The 24,943-nt window shown below is 36.8% G+C and overlaps 1 protein-coding gene across 1 annotated transcript; it reads right to left on the reverse strand.

The window, feature by feature from the left end:
- Positions 1-813: 813 nt before the first annotated feature.
- On the reverse strand, positions 814-24,608 carry usp2a (ubiquitin specific peptidase 2a). Its single transcript, XM_042740064.1, has 15 exons — positions 24,454-24,608; positions 23,901-23,988; positions 18,807-19,500; positions 13,026-13,250; positions 9,712-9,762; positions 8,685-8,808; positions 8,487-8,598; positions 7,889-7,999; positions 7,766-7,797; positions 7,169-7,272; positions 6,992-7,072; positions 6,821-6,899; positions 6,513-6,620; positions 5,567-5,687; positions 814-1,937 (listed from the first exon to the last, which is right to left on the reverse strand). Exons 3-15 carry the CDS (start codon positions 19,452-19,454, stop codon positions 1,862-1,864), a joined length of 1,872 nt encoding a protein of 623 aa, XP_042595998.1. The 5' UTR covers positions 19,455-19,500; positions 23,901-23,988; positions 24,454-24,608; the 3' UTR covers positions 814-1,861.
- Positions 24,609-24,943: the final 335 nt, after the last annotated feature.

The following is a 24,943-nucleotide window of genomic DNA, read 5'->3' on the forward strand; positions in this document are numbered from 1 at the left end:
ATCTTGCAGGCTGTGCATGGTCCAATCTTGAATGTTTCAGCCACACTTTGTTGCGTGGCCCCACAAGCTAGTACTCGGAGTGTCAAGGCCAGTCTCTCCATAGTGGAAATCAGTGTCCTGTGCGTTTTTGCATGTTTCATATAGCGATACATTTTTCAAGAGATCGTCAAACCGTGCGGCGCACATTCTGAAGTATGAAAAATGCACTTCTTCATCTGTGCTCCGCATTTGCTGAATAAAAAGGGCAAACTCGCCATCATTCTTTCTGTTTTTGTTAAGTGGACGCACATAACATCTAAGTTGCTTGTTCTCGTTCTTTTTCTTTGCCAATGAATAGATCAATGCTACTGCCAGATGTTTATGAAACAGTTCTTCTCTCACAGTCACCATCGTTGTTGCGTTTAGTGGGTACACGCGGGCGGCGTGACACGTTTACAACCCCGCCTCCAGCAGCGCGGTGTTTTCGTAATGTTTGAAAACTGTATACCATCGCTTAGCCTTTTCGAACTTCTTTTTGCCCTTAAATGAAGAACGAAAAAAAAAAATAAAACTTTGTTTGAAGTATATCGGGCCTTAACAATGAACAGCTGCATGTTTATTAACTAACATTAACAAACAATAAATACTGTTACAATGTATTGCTCATTGTTAGTTAATGCATTAAATTTAGTTAACAAATGGACCTAATATTACCTTATTGTAAAATGTTACCTACACACACACATGCACACACCTGCGCACACACACATAATCCAGAGTGTCATAATTTTTTATAGGGTGTTTGTAAATATGGCAAGTTTTGGTGTTTTGGTTTAATATTTGGTAGAAAAAAAACACTAATTTGTCAAGCCCTATTTTGTAATCTTTTCATTCATATGACAGCTGACAAAACACAAAGGATTGTAACAGTTCATTCTTCTAAAATTTATTCATGCGTATATATTTTTACTTTGACTGCCATTGTGTGACTCGTATCAAATTGTCTCCTGACCTGTAAGCATAAATAGATGCCGTTCTCTTACCTCTGTTAAATTAACTGACAACAGTAATGGGTTATTTTCAGCACCACTGTATATAGTACATTCTCTATATTGCATCATATATAAAAATATACAGATTTTCTTTTGCAAAACATTCTTTCCATGTTGTTCAATGGCATGAGATCAAGGATCCATATACTGTCAGCATCATCTCTCTTCCCATCCTCGTATCCTTCCGACCACTTTTCCATTCACAGCATTTCAAAGATCAGTAGCAGCCACACTGAATAAAAGTCACGCAACACGCCGTTCTCTCACCACCACAGACTTTCACAACAAACTCCCGTGACTCCCTCAGAAAGTTGATGAGAGAACAAAGCATACACAGAAAAGATGATGGGTGGGGGTAAACGGGACAAAAGATGGTGGAAGAGGTGATGAAAAGAACAAGGTGTACTGTAACAGGCCTGAACAGTGCACTTCTGTAACCGGTTCATCTCCCAGGATATCTGGAAGGACATATACTTAAAAAATATCATGAAGAAAATCCAGTGAAAATCAAGTGAAACAAAGTTTTTAATATTGAGGCGTTCTTGATCAAGAGGAAGGCGCATTGGGATGAGAGTTTGGTTGCAGTGCATAGAGAGACGTCTGAGTCAGAGCCACTTGGGTTATTGCCTGATGACGAGCTGCCCTGACACACACGTACACACAGAGGCGCAAGGACCTCTTTAACACAGTGGTGGAGTATGAGAGGGCATTTTGTGCACTTCTCCTGGTGGCCAGCAGAGAGCGATGTTCATTCTGCATTACGGCCCAGAGGAAGCAGCATAGTGTGTAATGTGTCTTCAGCCCAAAGGCTTCGAGTCCACAGTCTGTCTTCAGAGCCCCGCCCGCTCGTAGAACAACACGTAGGCGTCACTGCTGCGAACTTGGCTGGCGGACATTGGCGTGACTCTGGAAGAAGAAATCTACACTTAATATTTGTTGACCATCAAATTTGTATTGAAAATCTGGGAATAAAAATCTAACTGAAAATAAAGTTTTAACATCTCAAAAAAAAATTTAACATGATGGGAAATGAATAAAAAAAATTCAAGAATCTGCATTTCTGAGTGCAGATGGTCAGGTGCACGGCCCTATGATTTCCACAACGCAGAAAACACGGACGGAATCATGGAATCCAGTTATAAAAATGGAATCTACTGTATAACGCGGAATGTCGTGGAATTTGTCAAAGTTTGAGTGAATTAATCAAAAGCAGGTCATTACACTTAAATCAAATCGTGATACGGACTACAGGGTTTTTCCTGGCTCAAAATGAGGCGGAGGTGGTACCATTCTGATCATGTGCACACAATGTACCCACCCTTTAACTGGCTGAAACAAACACTTTTTTACGCGCAACATATTTTAGATGCTATAATAATTAAATGATTGATGACAATTCTAAAGTTACATGTTACAAAAAAAAAACCTGTTGAACATGAAATTAAATGAAACATACCAGCTAAAGGGGTCCCTTTTGTAGTATAGGTGAACATATAACATTAGATTGTTAAACATTTCATGAAACTGAAAATCTTTATCCACTCCTTATAGTCTCCTGGTCAACACTGCATTGATCCAATATACATTTATCCACTTAAAGTGTCTTTCTAGAAAACAAAATATTTTCATACAACCTTAGGTGAATTCTTCTGATACATCATGAAATGCAATCACAGAAGGGTAACAGGTGCATTAGAGCTAACATTAGCACCAAGCTAAGACTTTCTATAAAATGAATAGTAAGCTTTTACGCAAATCTCACTTCAGTTCAGCATCTAGTGTTTGTAATAACTTATTTATAGATTTTATACTAAGCTACCAGCTTGGCATTTTTCATGTAAACTTTCTTTATTGTTAAGAAAACACCCCAAATCTCATTAAAATACCATACAAACCATATATATACCATTGTAATCGTGTGTTAAATATAGGGCCCTATGAAATTGGTTTAATTTTTTCCCAAATTCCGTTCTAATTTTTCTAGAATCTTTTTTAATGTTTAAATTACATTTTATTATCAAACAGCATGTCTAATTAATTAAAATCATGGAACTTATACAATGTCACATCAGTTTATTAAAATTTTGACATATATGACATGTTTAGGGCCCTATGAAATATTTTCTTTTCTTTCACCATATGTTTTATTGTTACCAAATTCTGTGTAACAGCATGTCTAATTATTTGAATGTATAAAACAACTTAATTTATTCACATTTATTCTTAAAATAGCCTTATTAAATGTTTTCTTTTTCCTCAGAAATTCTGTGTTGTGTATCTGGTTATCAAATGAAAGCATAAAACATTAATTTAATTTATCTTTAGATTATGGAACATTAAACTTTATTTTTTGGCAAACAAAATGGGATTTAAATTTAAAATTAAAACTTGGAAGAAATGTTGTGTGATCATGCCTTAAACAATAAAATTTGAATAATTTTAGTAGTAGTAGTATGTACATTCTGCTGAACAAAAGTAATATATTTCTGCTCCAATGTATTCAAGGTAAACCAGACTTTTATTTTGACGGGTTGCCGTGAATACCTTCTGTGTGTAAATCATATGACGCTAGTTTTACTCAAATGAAATGGTAAAATACTCATGAAGTGACTCTCAGAGAAGTTCTGGAGATGTTGTTTGTGTATTTATGGCCTCATTTAGTGAGACGACAGATGCTGAAATCACCTGGAAAATCAGTGGAAAATTAATAGAAAGGATGATTCTGTGTAAAGAAATATAAAGTAAACTTGTATAAAAATATCAGTATTTTTCCAAACATGTAATAAAAGCTCTAATGGAAACAATTCAGTAATGCTTGCACATGACTGCCTGCCTGAGTTTTGTCGGCAACCAGAGGTGGCACAAAATTTGGCGGAGGCGGCCGCCTCATAATTCTCTATGCAGGAAAAACCCCGGACTAGTATCTGTAAATATTAAGCAACAAAAAGAACATTTAAATATGAATCCTGCACGTTCTGTGTGAATGAATGGTGCAGACAAGTGTTTCGTTTACTACACACATACTGAAGCGCGATGCTCGCAGAGATTTCAGCGTCTGCCGTCTCACTTCATGAGTAGGCCTACGTGAACATAAACAATCTCTAGAACTGCTCCGAGTCACTTCATGAGCATTTGACCTTTCATTTGAGAGAAACTAATGTCATATCATATGCACACAGAAATTTAAACGTATTCAGGACAACCCGACATCAAAACAAAGGTTTAGTTTAACTTGAAGACATTATTGTGCCTGAAATATATTACTGTTGTTCAGTAGAATGTACGTAATACTACTACTACTACTTTTTTTTTTTAAGGAATATTTACACAATATTTCTTTCATGTTTTAATGTAAATAGTAAATCCCCTTTGTTTGCCAAAAATAAAATTTGTTTAATTTTCACTTGGTTAAAAGATTGATGAAATTAATGTGTTATGCCTTCATTTGATAACCAGAAAAATTTAAATACTACTTTTTTTGAAATAGGCTATTGTAAAAATACATTTTAATAAATTAAGTTTTTATGCATTCAAATAATCAGACATGCTTCAACACAATTTGGTAACAAAACAGAAGGTGAGAAAAAAAATAAAACATTTCAAAGGGCCCTAAACGAAATCTTTTGGTGCTTTTCGGCTCAGCACGGCTCGGTTTACGTTTGCACTGCAGTTAAGTACCGCTTTAGAGTGGGCAGGATTATTAACATGCCAATCAGTGATCAGCAGACTTTACATGTCACGTTTTGGTAACGGTACAGTTCGCTTGGAACCTCAACCGAGGTGGTACTGAAAAAAGTACCAGGTACTGTCCCCAGTGGAAAACCCCCCAAAAGTGAACCGTACTGAGCCGTACCATGCAGTGAAAAAGCACCATTTGTTAAACTTTTAATAAATTGATGTTAAATTGTATGTTTCATGTTTTTAATTAATTAGCATTAGACACATTTTGATTGATAAAATGTAATTTAACCAAAAAAAAAAAAAAAAAGAAACCAGGAAAAATGAAAATGGAAAAAAACGAATTTGGAAAAAAAATTAACAGAATTTGGGTAAAAAATAAGGCCCTACAGGTCTTTATAAAGCTCAAGATCATCCTCAAATCATCCTGGAGAACATGATGATCAGGTGGAGTTCATGCAGCTCAAATACAATTCAACTTAAACTTTAATTGTAATACTTTTAATATAATTTGTAATAAATGAAAATATTATATAGCATTAAAATGGCCAAATATCATCCAATTATTCAGCCAATATAGTATTAGAGAATGTGTGTGAGATGTGGAATTGGAAGCATTTTTAAGGAAGCGTGAGTGGGAGGGAGATGAAGGAGCAGGAGTGAGGTAGGAGGTGGAGGAGGATGGGATACAGGAAAGTCACAGCAGCTAGCAGGTGGAGTGGAGCTCTGCTGACATGTTAACTGTCAGGATCACTTCCCTGAAAGCTGATGTATGCTTTATACCTTTGGGAAATCTACTGGTAGTCTACAGTCATGCAAAAGGAAAGAAAGAGCAGGAGGGGAAGAAAAGCAAGTACCTGGAGTCGTTATATGTGTACCATTCACCGTTTTTAGGATTGCAACAGTACGCTGTGTAGTGGCCTCCCATAGTTGTGCCTGAGTGATTGGACACTGCATACAAGTTATATACTGCACTACCTGAAACAGAAAGATACACAAATAGTCAGGCTGGAACTAAATGCAAGATACAGTTGTTTATTGTGTAACCAAAGTACCAATAATATCCAGAAGAAAATTTATAACAAGACCCAAAATACATCAAGACTCTTATTTTGAAATGTGTATGTTTTGTTATTTCTAGCTGTTAATTCAAAAAGATGAGGGAGATAAAATACGCACTTTTACAACATCACCACCCATTACAATGAAAACACCATAAAGTAAACATTTTCATAATACAATAACAGCAGATGACTAAGCAGTCACTAGACATAAATGCATGGTATTATTTGACTGTTAACTGCTCTGAAACTGTGAGCAAAACAAAGACGTTTTGACTATTAATAATCACATGGAGCCGCTTCTCCACAATTATGGCTTCTCTATCCCTAAATTTAAGACCTCCTTAAATAATATTTAAAACTTCTGCTGTAATATTTAAGATATTTAAGACTTTTGTGACCTTGCATTGAATCAAATATTTTTTAACTATTATTTATAAAGTGAAAATAATTATTTATTTAAAACTCCTAGACCCTTACTGCTACAGGATATGATATCACGTTCTAGACTGTAAAGTAATTTCCCATGCTAAAAATCACTATGAAACATATTGTGACATTATTAGATGGAGGCAGATCTGTGGGTTTAAGTGGACTAAGTACCACATTTTAATTAAAAATGATATCAAACTTTTTTTTTAACTAAGTCATTCACAATAAGATCTATAATGTTTCATGCCGAGTGCAGCTGCACATTCACTCTAGGACTGAAATGGCAGATTCTTGGTCTGTCTTTACTCACTGCTTCTGTCAGAGGCGAACTCCCTGAGGTCCAGGTCTTTCATTGGGAAGTTGACAAAAGTGGACAGTTTGCTGGTTCTGACGCGGGCTTCAGAGAAGCGCTTCAGATCTGAACAAGTGAAGCAGTTAAGGAGAAGAGACTTGGCACACTGCTGACCTCAGAGAGACCTGTCTTCATGCTTCAACCTAACCCATCAGCACATTCCTGCACACATAAACAGCGTCCCGATCTTAGCTGTGCTTACTGTCAACAAACACACCGATCCCCCAAGTGACATCAAGAGATCAGACGGCATTACAAAAGGATACGAAGAACTAGTATTTTAGGAAACTTCTGAACTGTAAATTTCTTTGTACATCGTCTTCTTGCTTTGCACCTGTAACATGTCTGGGTGAAAAAAAACAGAGAAACGATTAGATGTTTCGGTACGTCTAAATTTCCACATTATTAAAATGCTAGGAATGAATTAAATGAATTACCGGCTTCTCGTCCCCATCCAGCACGTCTTCTTTAGTAAACAGCCGCATGCAGTCCATTAGGCTCACCTCTCCATAGCCCCTAGGCAGAGGAATACCATTAACACCCACTCATTTCTCCAAATGTCCAAAGTGTGCATTATAAAGCCTGCATGTACATGCACATGTCAATGAACTGACCTTGGCGATAGGTAAGGAAAGATCCCAGAAGGGATCGAACACAGTGGAACAATAGCCACATTCACTGCAGGTCAAAGAGCTCTTCAGCTGGCCTACGAACAGATCTGAGGACAGAGAGAGCCACGGCAGAATTATGTTTTGTAATGGAGCACAATGGTAACCCAAAGCTCTCGGATCTGTGTATATTGCAGTGTATACTGTTAGATGAAACTATTCAATTGCTGTGTATTCTGTTTTATTTTGTTAGTTTAAATTATTTTGAATATTTTTTGTCATTCAAAATAATACTGAAATAAAATATTGTAAAAAACTTTGTTAAATGTATTTGTGTGTTGCTTTGGACACCTTTTAAGTGTGTAACCAAATATTGCATGAAAAACATTAAAAATTTATATGAAAACTGGAAATGTTGCCTTGTTGTTCAAGAATTAAACTTACTAAAAAACACATAAAAGAAAAACTTAAATAACAATAATAAAGCAATATTACTAAAAGTTTAAATAAACACAAAATTTAATTAAAATAAAATATTTGTTTTTTAAATAATATTTGATATAAAAATGATGTTGTGTTTACACTGGTGTAGTGTTTACTTACCTACGATTTTGTTTTTCCCTTTTTCCTCATCACTAAAGAAAATGAACAAGATATATAAATCATGATATCACACTCACAGCATGTCATTTTCCACACTGAGGAAAATAAGGACAGTATGCTTACGGCAAGTGATCAAAGTCTTCCATGTTTCCCCGAGGCCGGACTGTGACCCTGTTCACTTCGTTGTGCAGGCCGTCTAGCAGGAAACGTAGAAACTCCTGAGCATCCTGTTGACTGGAGAAATTACGTAAACATCTTAATACATACACAACCACAGCCAGCTACTGATAATCAGGCAATTATATTCATATACTGTATAAGTTCATGAAGTTTATGTTTGACAAATTGATATTCATTAAATTATTTTGATATTTTGTTTTTTCTGTTAATTGATAAATGTGACCCATGCTGGCAAAATGAGCCGGGAAAGAAAATCTATTTTGTCACAAAAAGGTGTAGCTGAGTTGGCTTGTAAATGCCAATAAGTGATCATTCTGAAGGTCATTTAATGGAAAATTTAAATTAAAAACAACTGAAAATTTATCTACTATTTTGTCACAAAAAATACTGATTGGATGTAAATGCTACAAGTGAAATTAGGTTTTTTTTTAATTTTATATATATTTTCTTAATTTTTACTTTTCTATGTGAAAAAAATGCTGCTATGATACTAAGATGGCCACTTTGAACAGAATAAAACCGTGTGTAGGCTGAGGCTTACTTGTAGCCCACAAATCTGGGGGCGTATCTCTGAATCTGTGTTTTGAACTCAGAGGGACTGACGGCTTCACTGCTTGAAGAAGTCCACATTGTCTGGATAAGCTTGGCAAACTCTGAAGTCATGATAAAGAGAGGCTTTCAGTAAGGTTAGTGACCGCTGTGAAACCTGCAGGAGTTGTGTGATGCCGAGCGCACTCACCTTCCATGAGAGCAGTGTTTGTGCGGCTGTTGTTGTTGAGGTCTCGGCGGTGGGAGTTGTGAAGACAGTAGTCTCGCAGGCTCTGTGTGTTGCTAAGACACTGGAGGATGGAGTTCATAAAACACTAGCGAGGGAAAGAGAGAGATAAAGGAAGAGAAATATTTAGAGCTATATTTTGGGCTGGTAATTGATTAAAAAATTTAAATGAATGAATTACATGACACAGTGATTATTTAATAATATATATATTCCCCAAATTAAACACTAAGTAGACAAAAAGAGCAATGAGCATGATAAAACAAATTATTTTTTTTATGGTTAAATAAAATGTTATTTTTTTTAAAAAACGTACTAGATACATTTAATTTATATAAATATTTATCTACAGATAGGACACTGTGTACATGCTCACTAAGCAGAAATCAGAAAAGCAACGGTAGCCACAAAACAAGTGACACGTAGTCTAGAGTTTCACAGCAGCAGACTTGACTGCGATGTGTAAGAGTTTATTTTTGGATTTTACGCATACTGTTGCTTGGCAAAAGCAAGTTAAGTGAGTGCAAGAGTGAAGAGACATCATGAAAAATAATCCTGCCAAATGGAAACAGACGGAGGAATGTGAAATTGATATGAAAAATTTTTGCTTCTTAGGTATGTCAAGGTGTGAGATTTGCCAGTTTTGATCTATTTCTAGCATGCTAGATGTGTTGTATTCAGTCTATATATATAATACGTATATGACAAAAAGTATGTGTGAATGAGGACATCGGTCAACAGCGGAGATCTTACACACTTCATTGTTGTATGATTTTTTAACTGATTTGCCTGGTTTGCATAAACATGGGATTCAAATTCTAGAGGTGAAGTGTTATTTCTACATCAGCAGCACCACCACATCTCCCACCGCTGGAGAAACAGGTAGTCCAGCTCGAAGTTTTGAGCCAAAAATAAACAAAAACTCCTACTGAAAACAAGTACACGCTTCACCTATAAGAGCAGCTAGTACATATCATTTAAAAACACTTACCGTGTTTCCCAGATTACGAAGCCCCACCAGGCCTTGGGCACTCTTTGAGTTCTGAAAAACAGAGAGGAGATGAAATGTAACCACAGGTCATCACAGGCTAGACATCAGCGACTAATTATACATTATTAAATGGATTGAAATATTGCTCTCATAAGGTGCGGTCAAATTAGCCGAAATTTTGCATGGCAAAAAAGGTCAATTTTCAATAGTAGCTCACACATATTTGACATTTTCAGACCTTTCTGTTGGTCAATGTGGCTAATTTAGGTGACCAACTTAAACACTAATAAAATCTCTGTGGGGAATTTTTTTCCCCTCAAACAAAACTGAAATGACTGGATTTCAAAATTCCAGCCAGCATCATTAAATGTGACCACACCTCAAGTCAAGTCGTTCCAGGAAACGGAGATCTGTTTCCATATAATCGTTTTTTTTTATTAGAGGTGCTAGAGTGCTAAAGCGGACCGGCAAGTAATCTGACACCATGTTGTTTTCTGTCGTGCCAAAGCACGGGAGGGGTAACGTGATCTTCCCTGTGCTGGAACTCTGACGAACTTACCTGGTGCTGGACAGGATGTTCACACTGACCACATTTGTCCCAACTGCCTCAGTGGCAAAGCAGTCAATATTTGTGGAACAAACAGTTCATGGGAGTATATATCATACCAGGAATGTTTAACAAACTCATTAACTGGGTATTATCTAAATCCACGCTTCCATGGAAAATGAATGTTGAATGCTCATATCACAGGAACAGGCTCACCAGCCTAGTTTGTCCTACTCTGCTGAGTAATATCAACGCTGCCAAAAATAGCATCCTTTCACATGAGATGTTCGTTCATTGGCTGATTTTTTATCGTCACGGCAACACTGATCCCGGCAGCCATCTTTGAGAGCCACAGGATTTTTACAGGCACTAAACCAAGACACCATATGCAAATGTGGCCATCCGGACATCTGCAAAATCCTACATCATACTGTACTAAAACGTCAAATGAGGGATACATGTCCTGCAGCATGTCAAGGAAACATTTGTACAAAATAGGTCTATTTTAGGTTGTTGTGATTCACTCTAAAGCAGACGTCCACTGCTGTGTGAGATGAGACGATGCTGTTGTTGTTGCCTAAGCAGTTTGTGGTTGCTTCTCAATATAGTGGTACATGCAGCTAATAACCTTCTAATAAGTATACAACATTTGCATCACTTGGTCTCAGTGTGAAAAGTGCCTTTGGAAACTCTGGAGGAACCTGTAAATGGTTTGGTATAAGTGTGTGAATTGTATTAGTAATGTTTGGAGTTACTTGTAAATGGTTTTAAATATGGGTGAAAAACTTTAATGTATTTGTTTAACAGTTTTACTATTTCCATGTATAATGAAGCATTAGAACATAATATAATAACTTAATAATATGGGTTTTTGCTTTTATGTTGTTGATATAGTGGGATTTTATGTCAAATCCTCCTCTATAGCACTCTTTTTCCTCTATTTCTCTGGTGGCTGGAGAATGTGGAAGTGGGTCACAGTGTTCTGTTCGGCATTCTCCCCATTACAGAGGTGAGGAAAGACTAATCCTGCTTTTATAACAGCTCGCTGTGTGAGGAAAATGTGGAGCAAATACCCAGATGAAACATCCAGACTGGCAGCCTTCAGTGTACACTGACCCACATAATATTAGTTAAAAACCTCTGGTAGTTGGCTTAAACTGTGAGATGAACCTGTTGTACTGTTTAGAGTTTATGCCATCTCTGTTTTATGTCAACTTTGTCTCTTGTCCTACACTCCCAGCCAAATAATTTCACACATCTCTTAGCTGTCTGCTGGTTGAGGTTTTCCTTGTAACTTTCTTCTGTTTAAAGAAGCCTTTTGAACTCGGACACAGTTTGTAGACCTGAATTTCCCAGGAATACTCAAGCTCCTGTGCCAAAATTTCTGTCTCATGTACCAATGTGTTAAATTGGTATGAAACACTTCATTTGGACCGTCCTGTTTCAGCTAACTAAGACAAAGGCTGGTACTCCATGTCCTTCACAATCACATTATACTTGTCACGTCTCCGTGATGAAAATCCTGTTTACACATGCTAAATATATGGGTCATTTAATATATAAGTGTTATATGTAATGTGGTGGATTTTTAAGTGAATTTGGTGATGATAGAGATGATGATGATGAAGGCTCAGTGGCAAAGTACACCAGGCCTAGTCCTGACCCTGGTGGCATGGGGCGGGACTGAGAGCGCTGCTGAATGCAGGAGTGAGCTCTAATGGGATTTCTGCTCATTACGTAACAATGAACAGCCATTCTGAACTGCCTCATGCGTCATTCATCAGCAGCATGCAGGTTGCTGTTGATTTATGTTGCTTCACTTCAAAAAATAATGAAGTGTCTTCTGGTATACCCAATGTAAGGTGCTCTCATCGAAACCATTTTTTTTAAATATGGCATCAATAAGACTGCTTCATCAGTTTATCTCTAAGTGCACACCAGCATAAACATATAGACATAACATAGCAGTCGTTGGTTAGAATATTTAAATGCACTGAAACAGCAAATGCAAATGAAAGATTAATTTGCATTGTATAAGCACAGTGACCTGTCAGAATACTGATCCCTTACAAAGACTTAAAGAGAGCTTACTGATGACGGTAAGTGCAATGTTAATGACATCACAGCATGAACTACTTTTTAAAGCTTATTCAATGGGCCTTAGTAAGCCCCATTCATGCTTTATCATTCATTCTTACTCATTTTTTATTGCTAAAATCCAATGTTTTCACAAGTTAGTTAGACACTAGTACTTATTCCAGTTGTAACTAGTACGCATTCAGTTATTTTGGAGTATTTGTTTATTGTATACAATTACTTGTTTTGCTACTGTTTGATTTCCCATTAGTCTTAAGTAGCTATTCTATTGGTACTGGTTAGGTCTGTGGTTCAGGTATAAACTATTCACTTATAACCACAATGTATTCTAATAGTTACTGGTTATCTATTTCTGATAGTTATCAGTTTTGCAAATAGTAATTTAGCGGACTAACGTGTGTTTGTTGGTTAGTTAAACAAATACTAATCAAACTGGAATAGACCAATAGCTAGTAAGAACTTGAATAGTTTATATATGAGCTACAAACCCCGATGGTATTCAATGACTAAAATGCGATTTTTGTAGTAATAAAAAAATGTTACCTATATGTAATGAACAAGTAGTAGTGAAATTAGTAAAATAATAAAAAACATTTAACGTTAGTAGTGGGTTTAAATGAATGAATGTTAATACGAACTGCTGTGATACGCCCATGAATCGTGTTCATACCTTGGCATGATTAATCAGAAGTCCAACGAATGTGGAGACCAGCATGGAGCCGGACATAGAGTTTTTCCTCCGCATGTCCTGTTTGAGAAGGGGGAACGCAGTCGCAGGTGGCTCCTCTGGTATTGTAACTGAATATGAATGTCGCATGCTGGGCATAATCAATAAAATCCTTCTGTGGTGTATAAACACAAACTTTAAGAAACAGCTACTATGGATGTTCTCGCATCAAATATTCCAGGATCCTTCAGATAAGCGACTTCATCAAGAAACGATCTCTACAGCTGTGCGAGGCAGCACTGGGAACGAATAAAACATCGCGCGCTGACCGACTCACACAACCAAAGCAATAAACGAAGAAATTTGTTCTCAAATGCAAAGGAGAATTCCCTCCCGTGTCGAAGTAGACAGAGGAGAGTTCTCAAAGAAAAGTGAAGGCAGCGAGCTGGAGCTGTCAGATTGCAGGCTGGAAGCAGCGCGCGCATCCATGTCTTTTCACAACAGTCCCGCCCACACGAGCCTAGCGCGCGCATCAGATGTCACTGAGGGCAGCGGTTAAACACATCGCTATGACAGATATTTACATTAATTGTGTGGACGTCAAGGACTTATTACTCATTTTTAAAGGACCACTTTCAAACAACTCTTCACAACTCTAAACCGGAACACCTAAATCAGTTTCAACTTTACTTGCATCGAAAAGACAGCGCAAAGTGTTGGTCTGGCTCTGCATAACATTTTGTTTATATTGTTGCAAAAAGTAAACTATATTATCACACAGCTATATATGAAATTGTTTATACGAGTATAAATTCACGACCAGATATATATACTATGTAGCAAACTCAACTGCATAATTGTTTTTTATCGTTGCAAAAATGTAAACTAAATTATCGCCCAGCTCTAATCTGCTACATGCAACTATAGATATGTAGATATTATAAAGATTAACAATATTATTTTATGTGAAGCTGATTTGAAATTGTAAAACGTGCTATACAAATACATTTGAATTAACTTACAGCTACAGTTCTTCGACAGGAAAAATGTTATAATCATATTGAAAATAGAACAACTGTCAACAATGGTAAAAGCAACTAAAAGTGGGACAATATACCTAGTCTTTTGGGCTGGGCTTCATGTTCAACTCAGCTCAGCTGTCACCCTCACTACAGTATTAGAGAAGCATTAAACTTTGTTTGTAAAAGTGGCAGAGAAATTAGAACAGGGTATGAAACACACTAAACCCCAAAAGAGAACAACAGACTGTTATGCTCTTATGAGACGGTGGGTCAAATGTCATCAGCTGCAACCCAGTTCTGGATATACTGGAAACACGTAATGCAGCATGAAAGTTACCTACAAGAACAATGTCACTTTTGAAGGCCACACTCTATATGCACCCCACAGTCCTATAGACTTCAGTCAATGCAGACGCTATATCGCATTTATGCAGCTGAAAAGGATGTTGAGAAGGATAGACTAGTCTTTACAATGAATACAATGAATCTATATTTTATGACGCAGAAACTTTTTTCTTTCTGGCTGTCTTATTCACACCATATTCCACTGAAGTTGATTTAATTGTAAAGAAAACCACAGAATGTTGAGCATGTTAATCCATGTTTATATAGAAATAGGAAGTTGGGTGACCTGTTATTGAAGTGGCATTTTAGAGAGGGAGACAGATCACCCTGACCCTTCCAGTCTTATGACTAAGACTATGTACACAGCAAACAGCAAATGAAAACACTTCCTCGACACGCTACGGAACACAACAAGGGTGAAAAGGTAAAACGAACAGGGTGGATTAATGCGTTTCTTGAAATGTGTAATTAAACACTTTGAATGAGTGCCAGAGATCCATCTTGGCTTTCAGCCAAACTAATTGATGTGCATCAGAGCACCACTATAGTTTAATTTCATACAAAATACAAGCTCTGATTCTGCTGAAAAGCGCAAAGACCTGTTATGAAATGCTATGTTAACATCAGCACAAATTTTGGATGCTCTAATAAAGAAACAGCATGTGATGATTGAGTGAAATTTAACACTGCAAATCTCAGTTGCCAACATACACACAACTTTAAACACAGAAAAACATCAGAGGGACACTTTGTACTTAGAAGAATAATTTAGTCTTCACTGGGTTTCCTCTTTAAGGACCTCATGTGAAGAGAATAAGAAGTCCTGAGCTCTCAGCGGTCTCTGAGATACACTGCCAACAGCCAAGTGCCAAAAAGGGCCCATAAAAGGAGGCGGATGTATTCAGTAGGTTTGAGCCTCATCAAAACAGATGTGATAAGTTTTGTTAAAGGTGCTGTATGTAGGATTGACACCAAGTGGTTGAACTAGGTATTGCAGTCCAAATTCAATATTGGAGAGGGTTTTTTTCAACCGGCCCCTCCTCCTCAGACCTAACACAGATGCAGGTAGCCAGATTGACTACACAAACAGGAACGAGTGCACTTGACGATGAATGAAATTAAATACGCTGTTTTCCGCAAACTGGCAACCCAGGATGCCAAAATACAATTGGGTAAACTGGCAGTGGGCAGGTTTCACAAACCAAAACAAAGATCTACATTCTGGCCCAGAACACACATTTCCAAAGGAGAGTAACTGACTGTAGCATTGTTTTTCAGATAAACAAGTATGTTAACTTAGCATGTTTCTTAAATATCTGCAAACATATAGCATTACTGTTCTAGAATTACTGTGGTGGTAACAAACGTCAGTTTAAACGACTAATATATTGAAAACTTTTAAACTCAAGACCTTAAAAATGATCATAGAAAAAGAGAGTTTAAACTAACGTTCATTATAGCACCCCTTGTGGCACTGTGAATGCACCGCTTAAAGGGGTCATAAATAATAATAATAATAATACATTTAATTTACAACACGCTTTATATTTCAACAAAATCTCAAAGTGCTACACTAAGCAAAAAATCAAGCAAAAGCTCTATTAAAAAGGTGGGTTTTAAGGCCACATTTAAAAGAATCCACAGACTGTGGTGTCCTGTATTTGAACTGAGAAACCAAAATTCTGAACTGAGAAACCAAATTCCCTTGATCTTTTGACATAATAGGTCACTGTACTATAAAAACATCCTGTAAGTTTCAGAAATCAAAACTTTGTCGCTTATTTTTAAGGCACTCTGCCAAAATGACAGCTTGTGGAATGTTCTACTCTATGATGTAATAGTGTGGATAAGCACCACCTCCGAAGATCAATGCCTGTTTCGACATCACTGAATGTTTAGCCCCGCCCACCGATTCATGCATGTGTTCACGAGAGAGCGGCGAACGCGCAGGTCTACACAGAAACCAAAGGATAAAGATGGCTCTGAAGACAACAAGATGCAGTGCAGTGCCAAGTTGTGGAAAAATATTGTTTGCGTTGGCTTCCTTCTGATCCCAGCCTCAGGAAGGAGTGGATGAACTTTATTTTTAATGAAGATCCATAAGGCATCAGGAAGAATTCGTTTTTTTCTTCACTTAATTTTACCATGGATTAGTTTACAAACAAGGCACAATTCGACATGGGATTTTCAAAAAGACGAATGACAATGCTGTGCTGACTATATTGGATCAGACAACTGAGTAACTTTTTCATTTTGCAATTCATATTGCTTTGTCTGTTCTTACAGATTCCATCTACATTCCATCTTCTTACAGAGTCCATCTATGATTGAATGAATGTATGCTGTTAGCCAATCATAGCAGTCGGTGTTTACTTCCGAGTCTACAATCCGCCACGCCTATTCAAACAGAGTGTTCTGATGAGGGGGGTTAAAAACAGGACTTATTACTAAACTTATTACTAAATTATTTTAGTTTTTGATGTAAAAATACATATATATATATATATATGTGTGTGTGTGTGTGTGTGTGTGTGTGTGTGTAAATACATTGCTCCATTACAACAGTAATAAAACTTCCAGTCTGGCTGTCTTGAACCCTTTTGGGTAACGGTGAAAGAATTATAGTGCATATCTTCTAATTCTTGGATTTGTCCACAGTAGCCTAGTTCACAGCATAAATGGCCTGGATATCTGGAGCATTAGTGTGATAATTAAATTGAGTTGACTAAAGCACTCAGACTTACACTCGTTTGGATTTTTATTTTCTGATTTTTTTATGTGTAAATTAATGTAGTCTAGACTAATCATTTTAAAGTCAGACAGACCTTACTGCTCAGCGATGCTCATTTAGCCTGGGCTCCCTTGTTGAGGAGTAGCTTAATTAATGACATAAACAGCGATTAATTTAAAAGAATAGGCACAGACGGTATTCCACAGTTTTTTTTTTATCTTAATGTAAGCAGATTTTAATTTATCATAGGAAGCACTGTGAATCCAACACAGGCACATTAAACACATTCTGTATAACTTCAATGGCAAAACTCGGATATGGATATGTTTAGAATAGTTAGCATACTATTTACTTATACAGTATACCCTGTAATGTATACTGATTATTATATATAAAATTGCACTTTTAATACATTTTGAGTAGAATGAGTACAAATGTCATTAATCAAGGAGATGTTAAAAATCACAGCTGGGTCATTCCATGTCAACTCAACCAGAGGTCCCTGGCTCAATTTTTTGCTAATATTTTTTTATGAATAAAGATAAACATGTATAGTGATGAAAGCCAAAATATTAAATGTCATGGATGAATATTTACTGAGTAATCCACTATTTTGTAGAGGGCAATTTTCACCTGAGATTCAGAGCCAAATTACAGGGGGTTAAAAATGACTTCAGAAAGATGACAGCATCATGTAATTTTTTTTATACAGAGATTGGTAGGTCTATTAGTAAAATCTGTTGACAAATGGTGACCATTCAAAAATGGGGAAAGAGCACTTTTCAAGTTTTTTTCACCAAATTTTTCTCCATATTTTTCGGTTCCATATATATTGTTTTATTATGGCTCCAGGAGTAAATCCTTAAAGTGTACACATTTTCAGTGGTCAAAAACAAAACAAAACACTTATTTTTATATGGCACTTATTTTCTTTTAAAGAGCATTGTCTAAAGAACAAATGATGTTTAAACTAGAAATGTATCTTGTTTCCTTGAGTCAGAACAATTGCACTGAACATACCTATCTGAGTGCCATATATATTCTTTTTCCAAAGTTTGCCTGTCTGTAACTCAAGAAGTATTAAAGATATTGCAATATGGTTTTAGATTATAGTTCTTAATCTTCATTTTCAAGGTCCTACATCGTTCAGTCCCAGAGATATGGGGGTCTCGATGAGGCATGTTGCTAGTATGATTAGCAAATAACTAGCATGTTGCTAGCATCATTAACAATTACACTTTATTGCGGTCTTCATTTTCAAACGTTAAACCATCAAGCTTTTATTTTGGCGGAAAACTGCAGGGAGCCGACAGTGCCATGTTTCACTATTTAATTAATTAAATTGCAGTTACTGATAATTACACCAAGCCATATGGCCCTATTTAGTAGTAGAGTTTTAATGTTAGTATGGTATTCTAAATATACTTGAACAAATCAATCATTTTATCTGCAACTTCCTAAGATGACTTCACTTATATCACAAGAGACACTTGAAACACAGCTGAATGTTACACATTCCTTACACCTCTCAGCACAATCTCTCTGAGCCGAAGGGCACTTGTGTAACACTTGAGAAAGGAGAGTGATGCAAATTTAAGGATCGCCGAAAAACACAATCCTACCATCATTTTGCGGGCTATGGAAATAAATGGGTACTGTCCAATGAGAAAACATGAATGCTCTTACCGAGGACTCTCTAACTGGTGAAATGGAGCGACAGCTGGAGGAGAATCTGCTGCTGCTGCTGCTCTTCAGGCCGTCCTGCGTGGAGCTCCGTGAGAGGCCGTAGCTGGAGCGAGCGCTACCGTAGGAGTCAGATACGTCAGTGCCTCGGCTCAGGTAGGACTGCTTCAGGCCACTGCCGCTGGACGTCTCGCTCAGGCCCAGAGCTGATAGATTGTGCGTCAGATCGCTCTGACTCACTGACTTCCTGCGACTGAGGGAGATGCTGGAGGACACGGGTGAGGTGGAGAGGTAGCTGGTGGGGGCCGGAGAGTAGCTGTAGCTGCTGTATCCCGAGCCTCCATTGAGGCCCGAGCCATAGCCCTTAGCCGGTGTGCGGCTCAGGCTCTCGCTGCGCCGGCTGCCCAGCAAATCGGTACGAGGGATAGGCCGACCCCGGTCTGGATCGGATGAAGAGCTGTAGTTGCGGGAGCGGGTGGCGCTTGAGCTCAGGTAGCTTGAGGAGGAGTAGCCTGAGGAGGAGCTCTTATAGGGCAGCTTGTCCCGATCATAGGAGCTCAGCGATGGAGTCAGGGAGGAGCCATATGAGCTGTAGTGACTGGTATAAGAAGAGCCGCCATAGCGCTTCGCCGTAGAGGAGACACGAGACATGCTGGGAGCTCAGCTGGACGTGAGGCGATTTCAGGCTGCATGGACTCTGTGAACAAAAGGAGAAAATGTGTTGCATAAAAATTCTGGCCAATACAGATAAACCAATCATTATTTTCCATGTTAAATTCGACATGAAATGAAAATCTGTTTACTAAAAGCATGTTGTTAATCTTACTGTGAACAATTTAATAAATGCATACTTTATTTTTTACTTTTTTTTTTTTTCTGACCTTGAGTAGTTTTCAATCAAAATATCATAACTGGATCTTCCGGTGAAATGACAGACCTCACCGGTGACGTACAGTCAAACAAAACATTATACAGACAGATAATTTTTGATATGTTTTTTTACAAGTGGGTGCAGAACACTATAGTTCATGTATGTATGAGAGGAAAGCAAAATAAAGTAAACTATTACATATTATACCCAAAAATTCTTAATATAGTGGACTACCAGTAAAGCTGATAAAAATTTGGGACCAAAAAATTTTCAGACACTTTGACCTGACCATATTCTAGTGTATTTTCTCTGCTAAAAATTTAGTAGGCATAGCAGACATAGATATATATAAGTAGATTCCTGCGGCACATAGAAATAGTCACTAATGAGGCATCTGCGTATATATATATATATATTTTTATATATATATATATATATATATATATATATATATATATATATATATATATATATATATATATATATTTATATATGCTGTATGTTGGACATTGCAGTGTATAAGAGTTAAAAAATGATATAAATACTGTTCAGTTTCTTGAACAGACCGATCGTTTTGTGTCTTTACACATCAGTGTATCATCACGAGCCGCAGGGTTTAATTTGGTTTTGTTTGTGTATGTTTTTTTGACTCTCAAAGCCGTGATTCCAATTCTCTTACATTATATGACTGACAGACTGCAACGGTTCGAGTTAAAAATCTCTTTTTGTGTTCTATTGAAGAAACAAAGTCACCTACATCTTGGATGCCCTGGGGGTAAGCAGATAAACATCAAATTTTCATTTTTGGTTTTTGGGTGAACTATCCCTTTAAGTGATCGTTTACATCTAAATTTAAATATCTAAATATCCAATAACAGCCAATACAGATTGAATTTTTTTTTTAATAATATCAGCTGATAAACAAAATGGTACAGATATTTTATGCATCCATAGCAGCTATGTATAAATATGTTATTTTTAAGTGCACTCTATGTCAAAGTGGCCCCATCTGACATCTACACTGTCTGATGAGATATTAATCATTTTAGCTCATATCTACCAACAAACTACAAAATGCCTCAAAATCCAACACACTGAAGGTCGGCGGTTTCATTATGTGTGTTTTTCAGCCTTAGGGAAAAGTGTCTCTCTTCAGTTGGGCAATTTCAGTCAAAATGGTAGGGTATAAACACTACCTGTTATGAATTTTGAATGATTCTGTGACATGCCCTGAGGTCTCTTTTGTTCTGTGCGCTTGATCCTGAAAACATATTCGATGAGCAGCAGCATGTGACTCTTGTCCAAACACAGCACACACACTGCGAGGGGTGTATATTACGCAACCTATGGGGGCTTTGCTGCAAGCACGGGACCCTGAATGAAGCTGGCAAACAAAATGAGCGCCATTGTTTTCATAAGGGGCCTGGATTGGTGGTTTAGCCGGAGCGCAGCAATGAGGACCCCACTGTTTGAATGGAACGAGAGAGCCCCCAGAGCCGGGCCGTGTGTTATGGCGGCACAGTTTGTTCTTGTGGAGAGACGGGCTCTTGTTCACAAGGCAGTGCAGTGTCTGAATAAATAAAAGTATCTGGTGTTGTTGATCCGTGCTGAGTTCAGTGTGATGGCTCTTATTTCTTTAATCTGTCTCTCTGCGCACTCTCTCTCTCTTTATCCCTCTCTTAGTGCAGCATTCACAGATGCATTAATATTTCAACACGTATATCTAGGGTAGGCAGCACATTGGAGGCAGTCCAAAGCACATGGCAGACCAACACTTACATGCTTACACCAGACGAGAACTCTTAAGACAGCTGTCCACTGCTTTCACATCGTGTTTTCTTCTCTTTGCCCACAAAAACAACAGCCAAAAGAACCCTACCATACGGTATTGAGACAGCTCTTTAATATTCTACACGCTGTAATGCCACGACAAACTAGTCTAGAAAAAGAGGTAGCAGAACACATTTAGTTTGTGCTGGACTTCATTAATAGATTAGGTGGAAACTGATTAACAATCAAAGAAATGCAGACTTGGCAAGCTTAACTGATGCAATGTTTTGACCAACTTGGCAACTTTTTGCCTACAAATTTGAGGTTTATATTAAAAAAGCAACTGATGATAGAGGACATAGGTAAAATTAACTATTAATAATTTAATATTATTAAACTATGATTGATAATAATGTATTCTCTTTATTTATTACTGCATATTTATAATATTCTTCTAATAATTAAATAATCTTAAATATGATATTTAAATTACATTTACAAGTAAGATCCTTGTGAACGAGCTGCTATATTCTAGGGAAAACAACTTTTGATATGCGGAGATCACAAGAAATTATTATTATTATTATTTTTTTTTTACTTCAAGATTATTACAAAACACAGACGAAAATGTCAAGTTTAAGGGATTTAACGTATTATACAATACTGTTAAAAAATTTAGGGTTAGTAAGATTTTTAAAACATTTTTTAAAGACGTTTCTTATGCTCACCAAGCCTGTAATTATTTGATTTTTAAAAAAGTACAATAAAATAACCGTTTACTATTTTAATATATTTTCAAATTTAATTCATGTGATGCAAAGCTGAAAACTCAGCCATTACTCTAGTCTTTAATATCACATTAATATGCTGATTTTCTGCTATGGAAAACATTTATTATTATTACTATTATCAGTGCTGAAAACAGTTGTGCTGCTTAATATTTTTGTGAAAACATTTTTTGTACATATTATTTTAGGCTATCTGATGAAAGTTCAAACGAATAGCATTTATTTGATCAATGTCATGCACCCTTGCTGAATAAAAGTATTCTTTTTTAAAATCTTTTGAACAAAATTGTATGTCACTTAATACAAATATGCTATCTATTCAGGTAAATCATAGAAGCAGGCTCTGTTGTCTGTAGTCATCTTTTGTGAGAAATATTGGTTATTAATTACTACTGATTAAGAAACTTAGATTTTTTACAGAATTAAAATATTTTTAGTAGAATGAGATTGGATTTTGGACTTTTTTTTTTCTTTAGTAATGCTGGTTCCGTATTTAGGTTTTTAGTGGGGGTTTGGTTAGTGATGAAGGAAGTCGTTGGGGTTTTAGTTATTGGTGTGGGTATGTGATGTGTGAGGACTTGTCAAAGCAGACGTGGTTCAGCCCCGTGATGCCTGACAGACATCCACACTTGGAATCATGCTGATAGACGTGCTGTCATTACGTGCACACCACCACTGCTCCTTAACATTCACATCTAACACGTCACAACACCTACTTTTAGCTCTTCAGCTTTTGGAAAGCTATGAAAGCTGGTTCCCACCTCAGAGTAAAAAAATAAAAAGGTGACTTAACAGTTGTGACTTCATATCTTACAATGTGACATCAAATGTAAATGTTAGCCACATAATTACATTTTGTCTGTTACTCTGATGAAGAAACATGCCTCAACAGAAACCAAAATGCACTAAGAATTGCAAAGAAGCATCAAAAGGTAAATAAAAATATCCTGATAACTTCAAATATCAAAACTGGTCTCCAGAAAGCCACCGTGACATTGAACCATCCTAAAATGTCCTTGAAAATTTTTAATGTGATTTTTTTTGTATAACTTAAAATATGATGAATGGTTTAGGGGGTGTCTTGGTTATAGTTTTATTTATCCTGAAATGTGAGCAGATAAGAGCTCAGTGGCCAAACTGTCGCCTCACCCCCCCACCCCACCCATGACCAAAAGCAATCTGGCAAGACTCGCCTCTCCTATAATACTCAGTCTGCCAAACGCAGCTATGTAATGCGAATCAGGCTTGCACTGGTCAAGCATTTATTTTCAAAGCTTATTTGATCTGGAAAGACAACATCAAGGTATGTTTTGAATTTGGAAGGTTTTTTTATGTTTTTAAATCATTTACAGTGAGAGTAGACAACCTTAATAAGGAATGTGGAACACAGATTTTGTAACAGACTGACATTAGGGCCACTGTCTATGAAAAGGATTCAATGGTGATTAATGTGAGCAACTACAATTGCAAATACGGTGTATAGACACACAAAACAGCTTTGGTGTTTTTTAATTTCAAAAGATGAAACTCGCACTGGATTAACACTCCCTAAAAATCTCCAGAGACAAACTGCAACCCTGTATGTTGTTTGTAAGTGCCACGGCTCTCTCTCGGTATCATGTGTGTAAAGTGCGCTAGCAGGTGGGTGTTAGGTTCAGGGGTACCTACTGTAAGTAGAGCCGTTCTCGGTTCTAGCAGATGGAAAAACAGAGGTGGCAGTTCATTATACCTCACATACACCATTCAATGTTCAAACCTAAAAAGACAACAAAAATACAGAAGAGAGTTTAGGAACATTTGGTGAAGGCAGTATTTATAAAATAAAATATACAGCTTAATTTAAAAACTATATATATATAAATACAAAAGCACACTAAGTACTAGACAAATAATAAGATAAACAGGCCTATATAAAGCCTATGAGACATATGAAATATAAAAGCATATATGACAACTCATTCCTAGGTTAATAAATAGGTATATGAGAGCATCTTTTAAAACTACGCTTACAAATGTTCAGTATTACTATGCATCAGTTTAAATGTCAGACTTTTATAACAATCCAGACCCTGGTTACACTGAACGGCTAACAATAGAGAACCTAACAACTGATGACTTGAGAATGTCACGCGCTCTCCCCCACAGACCTCACAGCATTGGATAGCAGTCAAAACAGCTTTAAGTTAAAGAAAAGAGCGAGTCATTTGGAGAAGAGGCTCACCAGTAGCATTTTCCATGGACAGCGTGTTGCTTTGGAGGCTGTAACTCCAGAGTGAGAGGACCAGGGAAGGATTGCATGAGCAGAGTGATCCAGAATGTTAGAGATCATATTACCGAGCTGGTAAATATAGCAATTGCCTATGACCTCCCTGGGTCACTCAACACTCCTGCATTCCAATTTGTACTTAAAGGAATCGCATTGAGACTTTTTATGGGCAGGACTGGTTTTTCAATATGATTATAATAATTATTTATAGTTAAAATTTATTTATATAAACATATTACATATTTTGATTATATACTTTTCTATATTTAAAATAATTAAATATAAGATTTTATATAAGATATATGGCATGCTTTCATATTTATGTATGTATTATATTATTTATACTTTATATATGTAGTTATATTAAATTAACATTTTGTAACATTAGGGCCACTATCTACAAAAAGAAGACAATGAAATCAAAAACACTGGGATTAACGCAAAT

The sequence above is a fragment of the Cyprinus carpio genome, chromosome B15, assembly GCF_018340385.1.
Source record: "Cyprinus carpio isolate SPL01 chromosome B15, ASM1834038v1, whole genome shotgun sequence".
NCBI lineage: Eukaryota > Metazoa > Chordata > Actinopteri > Cypriniformes > Cyprinidae > Cyprinus > Cyprinus carpio.